This window comes from Hesperophylax consimilis, chromosome 5, assembly GCF_061612785.1.
Source record: "Hesperophylax consimilis isolate HC1 chromosome 5, BYU_Hcon_1.0, whole genome shotgun sequence".
Taxonomy (NCBI): Eukaryota; Metazoa; Arthropoda; class Insecta; order Trichoptera; family Limnephilidae; genus Hesperophylax; species Hesperophylax consimilis.
Genome location: NC_142840.1, coordinates 5,878,904 through 5,893,680, shown reverse-complemented (window position 1 = coordinate 5,893,680; position 14,777 = coordinate 5,878,904). Strand labels below are relative to the sequence as shown.

The 14,777-nt window shown below is 31.5% G+C and overlaps 1 protein-coding gene across 1 annotated transcript in view; it reads left to right on the top strand.

Moving 5' to 3' along the window:
* LOC149423454 (anoctamin-1-like) overlaps positions 1–14,562 on the top strand; it is a 39,997-nt gene extending 25,435 nt beyond the window's left edge. The window contains exons 9-15 of the mRNA XM_089631551.1: positions 182–310; positions 539–662; positions 787–992; positions 1,376–1,537; positions 1,646–1,759; positions 1,925–2,060; positions 5,767–14,562. Coding sequence (XP_089487677.1) covers positions 182–310; positions 539–662; positions 787–992; positions 1,376–1,537; positions 1,646–1,759; positions 1,925–2,060; positions 5,767–5,906 — 1,011 coding nt within the window. The 3' untranslated portion in view covers positions 5,907–14,562. The remainder of the gene's footprint in view (positions 1–181; positions 311–538; positions 663–786; positions 993–1,375; positions 1,538–1,645; positions 1,760–1,924; positions 2,061–5,766) is intronic.
* The last annotated feature ends 215 nt before the right edge of the window (positions 14,563–14,777 follow it).

Here is a 14,777-nt window from a genome sequence, read left to right as displayed (position 1 = left end):
CGTGCCGCTTCAGGCCGCCGGGCAGAAAAGTTCCGCAATGGACTGCGCTGTAAACCGTTACCTTATATCAGTGGACGTTCGTTCCGAAACGTACATATGCGGCTCGCTAATCCAGTGTTAATTTTTTGTTATTCGTATTAGATATTATTATGTAAACAATTTAGTGTATTTTGACTTCCAGTGCAGCCCAGGAGGGTGTTTCTTGGAGCTCTTCATCCAGCTGGCCATCATAATGATAGGAAAACAAGCTTTGACATCCGTCCTTGAAATGCTCATTCCATTCTGCAGGAAGTGGTTTAACACTTTTATGGTAAGTTTTCAGAATTCGTACTACATAATATAATGTATTAATTAAAAATAAAATTGGACCCAATACCAATCCTTGCGGAACTCCCTGGTTGTTTTCAATTGGTTCCTATACTGAGTTTTTCACTTTTGTTGCCCGTTTTCTTTCTTTGAATATATGTATATTTTAAATTATGTGTCATGAACTTATATGGAACAAAAATAAATTCATAATTTCTCATTCTTTTACCAGATTAAAACTGGTTTGTCAAAGACTGATGACGATGACTCTATCATTTGCTGCAATCAGTGGACTGAAGACTATAAGCTGCTAGAGTGGGGACCAAGGGGACTCTTCGATGAATACCTCGAAATGAGTAAGTAAAAGTCTATAAATTCCCTAACTAAGTATTATTCATTAATTCAATAACTGGGTTTTGCAATTTTGTGTTTCTTTCGATTCTTTCTGAAAATAAATTGAACAACATTTTTCTGTTTCAGTTTTGCAATATGGATTTGTGACTATTTTTGTTTCGGCGTTCCCCCTGGCTCCGTTCTTTGCTTTGATTAACAACGTCTTTGAGATGAGACTAGATGCTAAGAAATACCTAAAATACTATCGACGTCCTGTGCCATGCCGTGTAAAAAACATAGGCGTTTGGTACAGCATCATGGACATCATAGGGAGAATTTCTGTTGTCACCAATGTAAGTTGATCTCCAGTCATTTATTTTATCAATCTTTTACACTACTCTCATATCTCTGGTGAATTTTACTAATGGGACTGGTTTACTGTAAAGGACCAATGAGAAAACTGGGCGACATCATAATGGGCTGATAATAAAGGAATGCTAACAAGAGTAAACCGTCTCCTTTACAATAAGTAAATGCTGCTTATTCTACTATTGTCAAAAAGCACATTAATGTCAAATTCAATGTCAGTGAACACATTATTCGTGATTTACATATTGAATTTGTGGTTAGTGCGAGACATTTACTTTTTAGTCGGGGGATATGAGGTATATTTGAAATGTCATTAAAATCCATCCAATAAGAATATGTCCAACATTAATAAGTTAACTATTTTCAGGCATTTATGATAGCATTTTCTTCAAACTTCATCCCCCGTCTGGTTTATATGCTGTATGTTAACCAGGATCATACGGATGAAGGATTTTTACAACATTCCCTTGCTTATTTCAACACATCAGACTTCCATGCTCCCAGAAATTCAAACTTCACTAATGTTACAGTAAGTCATTAAATATTTTTGCTTACTGTCATTGTAATTTTGCCCTTGCTTTTAGTTTATCATAATTTTTTATTACTTTAATTTTTGTATCATATTTTTATTTTATAGATATGCCGCTATCCTGAGTATAGAAATCCACCCTGGGATGCACGCAAGTACAAGAGACCAGAGATCTATTGGCACATCCTAGCTGCAAGATTAGCTTTCATCGTAGTCTTCCAAGTATGAATAACATTTTTTTAAATATGGGCATAATATTTATCTACTGTCGAGACTACCATGACAATGCTATGCTGAAAAGAAAATATTATTGTACATTCTACACATTTATAATATTGGTACACATTTCAAAGATGTTATTATTATGTAATGTAATTTGTTTTGCAGAATGTGGTGAGCTTTGTGATAATGACCGTCCAGTGGGCCATTCCAGATGTGTCTCGACAATTGCGAGATCAGATAAAGAGAGAGGCCTTTTTGACCAGTGAAATCATCATCACACATGAATCATTGAAATCTAAAGGTAATACATACATGTATTTTTTTAAATTTGAATCCTTTAACCTCTAGGAAACTATGGCTGTTCATTGTATGTCTGTAAAAAAATATGCCTAAAGGAGTATGGACATACACCGTACAGCGGTGTTTGTAGAAATCCTCCTATAGTAACTATTAACCTGTTAACCGGGCGGGACGTATAAATACGTCATACGTAAACAGTATCGGGTACGGGTAGGACGTATAAATACGTCCTTGAAATATATGTTGCGCCCTGGAACGAGCAGGATGTATATTTCCGAGCATATCACACGGAAATTGACTTTTTAATTTTTACATATTTAAATTTTTTAAACTCAATGTTTCTCTTTTATCTCTGTGCTTTTGTTTATTGTTCTGTAATCATAACCTTTTTTATATTTTTTGTAATCTTTATAATTGTTTGTAAAGTTTCTATTTTTTTAATTCGATGTTTTCATTTTTATAATGCATAAATGAAAAAAAATAATAAAATCAAATTACGTCCTATGGACGTGATACGTCCTAGTGAAGGAGTTTGCGCCCGTTATATGCTGCGTAATTTTAAACGGAATTGTTCGGTTAACAGGTAAATAATAATATTAAATATATTTTCTGCTGTTAATATCTGATTAATTCAGTTATTTTGACATTCAAATTAATAGATGAGCTAATCAGGGAACGGGTAACGAACCAACTTGCGCAGAGCATTTATTGACAGTCACTTTCGGTGATTTGTCAATAAATGAATCTTACAGTATACAAGCAACTCGCATTGTAAAATCACCATTCGGTCCCCGAAAATAAAATCTGCTTACTAATTACTAGTCCTTTTTACAATGGCGCGCAAATTGCTGGCTGCGTAAAAACTATATTTCCCAAATCGGTCGAAAAAAACTTCGGCCCTTTTTCCAAAATTTTATATTTTGGTACGCTATTTAGTTTACTTTTACAAATGTGCTATTATTTACTCATTTCACTCAATTTTAGCGTTGCTATGCCAGGCAATTCGTTTGAACGAACATTCCCACCGTGGACAGCGCTGCAAACCTTTGCCTTACTTTAGCAAACTTTGCTTTTCTGCACATAGTCTGTTTTTTTAATGTGCGCTCTTTGGTGGTCAATGTAAGACTGATGTTATAGTTTATTCAAAGCATTCTCGAACCCTCCAATAATGTGGTCTCCAGCTTTGCGAAATGATACCTTAAGAAATTGAACTACAAGGTGTAAACTGTTTGAAAATTAAACTCAGTCAAGATTTATGCATCTTTGCTATCTACAGATCGAATTCGTCTGAAAATTTTACAAGATTCCTCGGATGGCTAGACTCCATACTACTTCAAGAGTGAAACATCAGGAACCTGTTCATTATTGGGGACATCAACATACTGGATACCGGAAGACACCACCCACAAGCACAGAATGATAATTTAATCCTCCTCTCCCATGGGATGTCTGCCACAATAAGTGAACCGTAGAGAATTTTTTTTTTTTTAATTCTTCTTTTTGCTAAACTTCCAAACAGTTTATCAGCAGGTCATGTTCACAATATTAATTATATAATGAGACACATATAAAGAGAAGTCACAATCAAATAGATATAGATAGATATAGAACATAAAATGAATAAATCCCATGAAATCTTGCATTGACCACATAATGACTAAAACAAACAAAAAAGTCACGACAATCATACGTCAATCCACCATCACTGATCATTACACTTTAATCCTTAACATTCGTTCAAAGAACAACCGTCCATCGACTCGAAATCTTTTCTGCATAAACATATAATAGACTATGAAAAATTTAAAAAATCACTACAAACTGAAACCTAGAAATCATTATATAAAACTGAAGACGTAGATGTTGCTTGGAAAATATTAATTAATCACCTTCAATTAAACATACAAAACCACACATCAATACAAACCTAAATGAATCTGCACAATAAAATTATCAAAAAAGTTTGGATTACACCAGCAATTACATCAACAAGTAAAAAACAGTCCTTATGAATTTTCCCTGAAACTATTCTACAAAAACCATGGAAACATCTGCTCTAATCTTACTAAATCGGCTAAACAAAATTACTACTAAACTAAAATAGATGAATCCAATAATAACCCAAAACTTATTTAAAGAAATCACCTGCACTAACTAAAACAAAAGATATAGACACCGATAACAGTATACTCTTGCTTCAAAAAATCAATTTGTAATCAACACAAACAATTTTTTTGTAAAAATAGGCTCGAATTAAGCGAACAAAGTAACTCCTCCTCAAAACTTTATCCCGAACATAAAAAAACACTCAAATTCTTAAATGAAGAAATTTGCACTCGACCAACCACTAAACACAAACTAAAACTAATTTTATCTTCATAAATAACAATAAAAAATTATAATTCAAACCAACATCTTCAGCTGGTAGTTATGGAATCACAATGAAAATACTTGTAATACCAGTGGGGATATCTCATTATGTATCTCTATTTGTTACAAAGAAAGGAAGATAGTAAAACAATTATTATTTATTATGTATCTCTATTTGTTACAAAGAAAGGAAGATAGTAAAACAATTATTATTTATTATGTATCTCTATTTGTTACAAAGAAAGGAAGATAGTAAAACAATTATTATTATTATTATTATACCCAGATTTCATGTTAGGGAAGTCTGTTAATTTTAATGTCTATGGGTATTATCTATGTATTTAAAAAAAAATAAAGTTTCGTTTTATAATAACATTCTATGAATACTATTTAAAAAAGAGGAAATATTTGTGGTAAAAAAATCTCACTCTTAAACATTTTCTTATATCAAAAAGCCACTCCATTTGAGGTTAATTTAAACCCTGCGTAGTAATTATTATGAAGTTTTTTCTATTTATCATCATATGATTCCTTTACAATGAAGTTGTACCTGAAATTCACAATTCTTAGAGGTTTCCCAAGTTATTTTGATTGTAATTGACCACAGCAACTAAATTATTTTTTGTGTGATGTTGTCTTGAATCCATGTAGTAAAAATTGCATAACTTTTTGTTTGACATTTATTTAATACAATTTAATTTTTTTAAATAACAAAAATTGAAGAAAATTAAAAATAAAAACCCTAAGATGGCAATACATTCTACTGTTTATGTAAAAATAAACATTTGTGTTGAGAGGCATAAAGTATGGCGCCCCGGAGGGTAATGGGTTAACAATTACATTCTTCATGTGCTGGCGCATTGTTTTCTTTCAACATTATATTAAAATGAATATTCACACTCTTTTATTGTAGATAATTATTGTCCCTCATTACAACATCAGATTATTTTATTTATTACTAGCTGTGCCCCGTCACGCATTGCTGTGGCTCAGTATGTGTGTGCAGATAGAGAAAAAATAGCATGTGATTTTATGTGCTGTTTTTAAAAAAAGTATGTTTTTACCTGTCACAAGTGACATCTGTATAATATAGGTATGTATATGAAAACATATGTGTATTAGATTGCAACGTTGTCTTAAAATTTCAAAGCAATCAGTGAAGAACTTTTGGAGATTTAAGTTTTTGAAGAAACAAACATTTACATTTTAAATCTTACAACATGGTAATTCCGATGAGTTATTAATACTTTATATTATTATTATATGTTCTTGATTGCAAATTACTTTTTCTTTTGACTCTAATGAAATCTTGTTGACATATAAATTATTGTTCCCAGATGCAGCCTCACATTCACAAGGAGACATGCCCAGCGAGCACAACGGGCTTCACACAGATTGTGCGCAGTGCAACACAACAGAAAAACAGAATAGCATCCTTCGTAAGAGAGAAAATGCGATAGACGAGTCCGCTGTCTGATAAACATGTACCTGTATCAGTAATTTAATCTTATATTATACAGTAATACCCCAAAGTTACTATGTATGTAATGAGAACAAGCAACTTAACTTAACCTCTACAACGCTGGCTTTTTCAACACAATCTATCCCACCACGCGGCACATTTTGGTACAATATACATATATTATATGTTTTAGTGAAACTTCATGAATCTGCTATTAAACTAAATGAAGTTCTCATAGGCTTTCAAACCATCTTTAATAACTTTAATCAAAGTTGAATCAGTTGGCAGTTTCCGTTGTTTTGCCTTCCTTGAGAAGACATATTTTGTGTACAAATTCATAGGTACATATTTAATTATTTTAAATAGCAAAGTGAAAAGATCAGTCTTTTCTGGTATTAAGTAATAACATTACCACCCAACATATATAGGTATTATTTCGCACGGCTGTAAATACCATTGCCATCGACTCAGTTGGAAAATTTAATTATAATAATGTAAGAACTAAACAATGTAAATCAGGAAGATGCAAGTCGGGGATTACTGTACCTACGCTCTCTTCTTATGTTATCCAGTGCTTTTCTTTATCTCAATGTGTGTAATTTTATAATTCGTTAAGTCGTAAGGTCTTTAATAGCTCTTAAGGATCTTTTGTACAACATAGCCCCATATAGGCCCCTTTGCCCAAACAGATACTATTCTTATATAACAGAAATCAATATACATATTTACAATGTAACTAAGGCCTCTTTACTTATCAAAACGTTAAGAAAATAGATTTTTTACAATGTTATAAATATGTACAGATACCATACCATTCTTTTCATACATGTACATATATAATACATATAAATAAATATATTATGCTTGAATTTTTATACAATTGAACCGCCTTAGGGAAAAATATAAGGGTCATAATTATTATATATACAATCTATGTTGTTAATGTGAAGTTTTATGTTATATAGTCAGAGATTTATAATCTCTTACAGGCTTTATTATTATGGACTAATATTGAAGATATTTATTGCAATCTCTCATTGTTTCATTATCTCGTTTCATATTAACAAAAATACCTCATTACTGCCTTTTTGTTTGTTGTAAGTGCAACAATCCACTCATATTACGTTAATTGATAAAATGCACTAAAAATTACCATGTTATTATTTTTTTTTGTCTTTATTGGAACTATATAAGGAATCTCATAGACATTTTTTTATAATTTGAAAAAATATATATTCTTTTAGCTTTTGAAATGTTATAGACCAAAGTTTTTTTGCTGTTCATGAACATTGAAAAACTCTATTTTTAGTTTCAAATAAATAATAAATGAGTTGTTTTATTTCAAACGGGTTTCACAGGGTTGTAATTAATGTATCAAAATAATAAATGAACATAGTATTTATTTAACAGAATCCTTCTTTACACAACATTCTATTTTTATAATATGCTATAAATTTGTCCACAGCAGGTTTTGCAAAATGCTGATAATTTTGTCTATTATTAGTAAATTATTTTGATGGCCCAGTATTAAACTTTAACAAGTCCAAATCTGTTGTTTTGGGAAAATCAATATTTTCTTTTACGCGTGTGCAAATGTTCCCATAAATGTCAAATTTCAACAGTTTTCAATGAAAATTCTACATTTCAATGAAATGCACAGGCACAATCGTCAGTTTTAAATGGAAAGCTCTGTAACCCATGTTCAACAAGCTATAACTTTAAAACTAGAGCAGCTAGTAAAAATACAGGCGCGGACAATAATTTTTGATTCATTCAAGCACAGGGCCAGCATAAAAACAACACGTCGCGACAGTTGCCGGATCTTCACTAATATTACTAAAATTATATTGACGTACTCGCCAGTTGTTTGATCAAATACTTCTCGAAACATTCAAACTCCGCCAAATGGCGGAGTTGGCAGTGAACCTGTTAAAGAGTCAAACATTTTTATTGATTTTGTTTCTGTTTAAAACTTGGAAGAGCTCCTTTTGGTGATTCTTTTGATACTCATATCGTAATTTATGGTTTTCAGACTTGTTTCCATTAAATACTGGGCCATCGATTTAATATTTTAATTTTTATTGAAAGCATTAATTTTATATTACAGAAAATAAGACAAACCGTATACTTGAGATGGTATTTTTGTTCAGTTTTTGGCTATGAATGAAATTCGAGAAGTCACAAATACTTCATCCATAAAATTTGAATTATTAAATGTGTGATCATTTATGAGCATTTACTTTTAGAATAATCATGTCATATAAAATATAATTAAAACATATATTAAGTTGGGGGTTAATGTTGAAAGTGCTTGTCATATTTTGGTAATTTGCATCAGGAAGAGCTCTAAAATGACCCTTCTTTGAAATGCTATGAATCCTTGTATCAGATGCTCAAGATTAATGAAACTGTAGCCTAAAGTGAAACTGTAATCTGAAGTCAAAATTTAAATATTCTTCCATTTTTTTTAGCCAAGGAATGAACAACATCCTTTCCTAAGCGATATATATATTTGACGGATGCACTTCTAGTACCAAGCCCCAGATTATAATATTATGGAGTGGTAAAAAAAAATTCAGTAATTTGAACATTTTCATGTTTGAACATCATTTCATGCAATTCTACTATTATTGTCAAAAAACCTCTGATACTCTTGCCCATTTTAACAAATGTAAGGGGGTCTAACACGGTCAAATCGCATGTACTCTTAACAACTTAACAATATTGGATCGATATGCTTAACCGACACCTATATTGTATTGTTGAAGAAGAAGATAATTCTAATAAACCTAAACGAAACATGAATTAGAAAAAAACTCACAGAAAAATAAAAAGATAACGGTCACAACTAGGAATCGAACCCAGGATTAGGGTTCTTACCGGGTCAGACGTCTTAACCACTCAACCATTATTTCAAATTCAGAATTGACAATATCATCTTACAACTAATTTTTCCCATATTTTTGGAAATTTGGTTTGTAACCTAGATAGTGTCTCGGATAAATTATCTGATTTTTATTTATACGGGATACCTATTGACTTTTTTAAAAGTCTAAATAAATATTCAGGAATTGTTGGTTCGATTCTTAGTTGTGACTGTTATCTTTTTATTTTTCTGTGTCTTGTTCTGTTTCATGTATAGTTTAGATTAATTAATATTATCTTCTTCAATGATATATTACATCGATGGGTATAACCTTCGAAATTAGTTAAAGAAAAAGTTTTCCTGGATTTTATATTGATTTCCTGAGCGTGATGCGCTCACAGGCTTATCGATAGCCAAGCTGATTTTGAACAAAATAATTCAAAAATCATTCTTGATGGTATAAATATATATGTACACTGGCTCGTATTGGTCCATGGATCAACATTACGTAAACAAACATCAAACGGCTAAATAAATACAAATAAATTAACAATGTCGAATTGAAAAATTGGCTAGAGCAGAGAGAGAACTGCTTAGATTAATAAAAATCAGGAAAATTTCATATCTGGGTCATGTACTTCGAGGGGAGAAGTATCACTTGCTCCAGTTAATTTTGAAAGGCAAGATAGAGGGTCGCAGAGGGCCTGGTAGGAGACAAATGTCTTGGCTGCGAAACATACGAGAGTGGACCGGCATTAGAAGTGTGGAGGAGCTATTCCGGGCAGCGCAAGACAAAGAGACATTTTCAAGAGTGATCGCCAACGTCGGGGGGACCTGATACGGCACATAAAGAAGAAGAAGAATTGAAAAATATCCACTTTAATAATGCAGTGACCATTAGTTGCTTGGCCAATGAGGTCTTTAGCCATTACTCTGAACAACTTTCTAAATTCCGTTTCTCCAACTTTTAACGGATTCAATTGATTGCGTACACTTCTTTCAATTCTACGAGCTTCGTTAGTATGCCTCCGTTCATAATAAGCCAGTGATTTTAAAAAACAAACCATATTATTCAAAAAGTTGTGTATATTGACAGTTAACCGAAGCTCAGTGACAGCCAAGATACCACGCTTAATTAGGCGGCTTTTGTCTACCGGCTTTCGGTATATTTTATATCAATTGCTGACTGTGCTCGCACTTACCGCCTAATAACCATAGATAAGGGATTTAGTCAATATTGTATGGATATAGGGTTTTGTCGATCGACCATGCTGGGACCCCAGTAATCCGACAGTGCCTTGGTTTGTATGTATCGGGTTGAATTACTGAAATGTTAGCATACCTTTTTTTAATCAATATTATTAGTATCGCTAGGTAGCACAATACAATTGAGTCTCAAAAGATGTTGACAAATATCTATAAAAAAATGTTGCTCTATTTTACACTACAGTATGTTTATATTATAATGCGAATTAATTATCAATTATGTGCACATTTAATAATATAATTTTGAATCTGAATCCATAGTGTAAAATATCATAAACATACGTGGCCAGTAGTTAGCTAACAGGTTATATTTATAACAAGTAGCTACCTACCTACAGTGTTTGATCTACACACATATTTTCATAATTGTAATTGTTTTTAATAAATAAACACGGTTAAGTAGGTTATCAGCATACTGATGTTAAATTTATTTATACAGTGGTATGCAAATTAATTTGGACAATAATTTTTCATACATTTTTTCTCTTATTGATAATAATATATTGTTAATTTTCACAAATTTTTTGATTAAACCAGTACGTTATATTATGACAATCTCTGCTCTTTGTCACATCTTCATTACAAAACTTTATAAAACACAAAATGGGGTTTTTCCACAAGACCTTGTTCCGTGCCAAACATTGAATAAAATGCAGATATTCTTTGAATCCAGCCAAACAAGTGTTTTTAAATGTCCGGGGAACTCTCCCAACCTCAATCCCGTTGAAAAATTTTGGACGAAATGAAGAAAAGTCCCAGAAAAAAGGATTGCGCTACAAGGGGAAAGGTGAATTCAGCAATTTTTTAAACTTTGGTTTCATGATGAAGATTAATTATTAATTAATTTATAAATTTAAAACGAGATTCAGATGTAAAAAAGATCGAGGGTTTTCGTATAACCTGCTAGTTTTAACTAGAAATCGTTAAAACTAACTATTACATCAATACACTGTCTGAAAAAGTGCGTGTCCCAATTAATTCCCACACCAATTTATTTTTAATTTTCAGTGAATTTCCACGATTTCTCTCGTCCACGCAAGATATTATCGATATATATACTATTTTTTATCAATATTAACTTTGTAAAAAGAATCTTTTATTTTTTACATTAGTTTTCTTTGTTTTGTGTGTTTTATTAATTCTGAAATCACAAATTATATTCCAAATAATATTTAGTAATTCTTTTCTTCTCAAGCACCTATTTTGCACAAACTTTATGTAGAAACTAATATGTTTATGTGCTTTCAATACCGAAGCTTATCTTTAAGTTAGTTATAAGCCAGATTCCTATCGATCGATGTAAATAATATTACATACATCATATATTTACATTGATTACAATTAAATTGATAACTAAAATAATTGTTTTTTGAAAAGGGTTCTTTTAAAACGGGTGATGGAATATTTTATAATATATTAAATATACTAAACAAATATATTGATAGCTTTTAATTTTTTTTTGCTAATTTGTTGTATGCTTTTGTGAACTAAATTTTTAAGGCAATAATATTCTCACTATTTACGTAAAATGTGGATGTGCAATGAGGGCCGGCCCTGATCTAAATAGCGCCTGGCGCGTGAAAAATTTTGGCACCCCTTGTCAAAACCAAAACCAGTAGAAACCAAAACCTTGGGCGTTGTGTTAGAATTGTTAGGTGTCAGGTATTTTCAGCGCCATGGCTCCTTGCAATGGCGGACTGCTCCTATTGCGCCCACATAGGGCCGGCCTCGTGTCCAATTTTATACAATTATACATTAATTTTCTTTATCGGCACTGCTTCCCTTGTTGGGTTCTGGCTGCCTTTAGCAAGCCTCTTGCCTCTGGCAAGGTCCTCCAATCCTGCCAGGCTCCTGCTGTGTTCCTCCAGCATCTTAAATGTTAAATGTTGTATTGTCAGACTTACACTGTCTAGCCACCTAACTTTTGGCTCTTGAGAATTTTTGTAAAGAAGTCTCTTTGGTTGATGGCTATCCTTCAATCTTGCTACAAGCCCTGCCCAATGCATCCGTCCCAGTTTTATAAAGCGTGGACCATATTATGCTTGGGCAAGTAACATCAAAAATTCAAAATAGATAATAATATATGTAGTGGATATTTAAATTATTTTTCACCACAAGTCTCGTTTATTACAATATATTATACACTATACACATATACACAGTGTCTGGAAACCACTAGTACAAGCGGGGGAAACTAGTGAATCTACATTACATACATTACATAGAAAACGGGAAAAACTTTTTTTTAATCTGAACATTTATATATCTATTTTTTCAAAACTTTTCCATTTTTTTGCACCTGAAAGGTTAAAAAGCCAATTAAGAAAAAAAAAGAAGACATTTACAGATTTTTTTAAAATTCCATGAAAAAGTTCCAACTCCATTTAGGTACTTACCTTCAAAACGAAAGCTCAAATAAAAAGAGTTGAATCATAAAATCTTCTCCAAATAAGATTAGATTTACCAGTTTCCCACTTTTACTATGAGTTTCCGGACACCGTACACAGTTGAAAATTTAATTTTTTAATTGTCTTTTAATTTTTATTATAAATATATGCCTACCTAGTTAAATACATACTTGTTTATGAAACCATTTTAACTAAATACTCTTATGAATCTCAAAAACATGGTAAAAAATTCTGTGTAATAATTTAATATGTATAATTAATTTCTATTTAATGAGGCACCTTTTGTTATCAAAACATTTATAGAATTTACTTATTTATTCAGCTGTTATTAAATTTTTGAAATAAAAGTATAATTTACAATTCATTCCTGTAAAATGTCTAATAAACTATGTAATTAGAATTAATTAATGCTTGGCTTTAAGCTTATTTTAAAAATACATACAAAAATTCAACATATTTTTGTACTTCAAAGGTTGTAAATCATTATTAGTAAGCTTACAATTTTTTTAACTGAATCAAATTATATTAATGCTTTTTTCGCCATTTTAGTTCATAAAATAATTTTTGCATTTATACCTTATATTAAAATATAAAGAAAAGATATTGCTCGCTAATATGATTCTTGTTAACACAAATGCACCGAACACGAGGAACTGTTATTATATCCACAAGCCAAAATATTATAATTAAAAAAGTTTGTATGTATATTTTTCCAAAACTTACAGGCAAATAAATAATTTTAAAGAAGCACATTTGAATGTATTTGTGCACACCAATAATGAATGTTTCAAAAAATTTTTTCAAACCAGTTTGAAAAAACTGACCGCAGTCCCCCTTAATGCCCAAAGATACAGGGTGTTTGTTGGGACGTTTATTTAGATTAAACGCGACGCTCATTATATTCTACGTGTTTATAGATGGCGTTAATTAATTTATTTTATTAAAATACGCTTTTTGCAAGGTTCACAATATTAAGACAAATTATTTATTTGCGCCCGTACATACACGATATGAATAAGGATAAACAGTTTTGTCCGTAAAAAACTCAATTCTTTCAAAAAAGCAAATAACAAATACAATTTTGGCTTGAATCATCGGTACAATATTGTATTTCTATGCCTTTCTCGAAAGAATTCAGTTTTTAAACGAAGAAAACTATTTTATTCATATTAATATCGTATTCCTATGTACTGGCGCAAACAAATAAGTTGTCATAATATTCAAAAGCAATAGCTTGCAAAAAGCCTATTTTAACAAAATAAATTAATTAACGCCATCTATAAATACACAGAATATAACGAGCATCGCATTTAACCTTAATTCTGTTTAAATTTAGAATCACAATTCAATTTGACAATTTTATTTTCATGTTTCGTTCTTCAGCTTCCTAAAACAAAATTGTGATTAAAAAAAAAAAAAAATTGACCCATCCAGTACACCCATCACTACACAAGCAAGGGTCTCTTTTAAATGAAAACTACCTGAATGAATACGACAATTTCCTTTGTGTGTGTGTTTTTTTTAATGACTGGTATTCCCTATTTTAAATATTTGTGAAAAATCTTTTATTTTAATTAAATCATATCGTTTTTTTTGCCTTTAGGTATACTGTTAGCATTTTATTTTTGTTAATACATACAAAACATAATGACACGATTTTTATTAATATTTTTTTTACATTAACTCCTACATAGAAGGCCCTGAATAAAATAATTTCTCTCAGGGTTTATGTTATCTTTGGGGATGCTGTGTGTGGGGTATTTTTAAGTAAAGGAAGGAGAAAAAATTCTGGGAAGGAAAAAGGTTAGAAGGATGGGTAGGAATCTGAGGGTCAGTGTGGAGTGATGTATGAATCCTTCCCTCAAGGCATTGGGTCTAGATATTCTGGCTGGGGGCCACCGCCACCAAGACCTGGACAAACCGCACCCCATGAACCCAGGTCCTCCTGCTAAGTCATCAAAGCTAACAAGCCACTTGTTGTTTCCTATGGCATAAGTGTTGGTTATCCAATAATTGGTTTCTGGAGAGGCAGTACCCATACCTGCCTCCCAAATTGAATACCCGCCTATCAAATCGATGAAATATTTTGTGTACCTACACATTTTTTGTATTTTTTTTCACTTATGTAAATTTTTCTCTTTTGTATTAAAATTGTATTTGAAAATAACTTTTTTGTATTTAAATACCTTCCACAAACCTTACATATTGTATTTTTTTTATCAGACAAAGGTAAGTAAGAAACAACACAATATTGATATCTGAGAAGGTATCTTGTATAACCTCTTAACCTAATAATATTTATGTATGTGCATTGTGCTGATTCTATACCAAGAACATGAATAATGC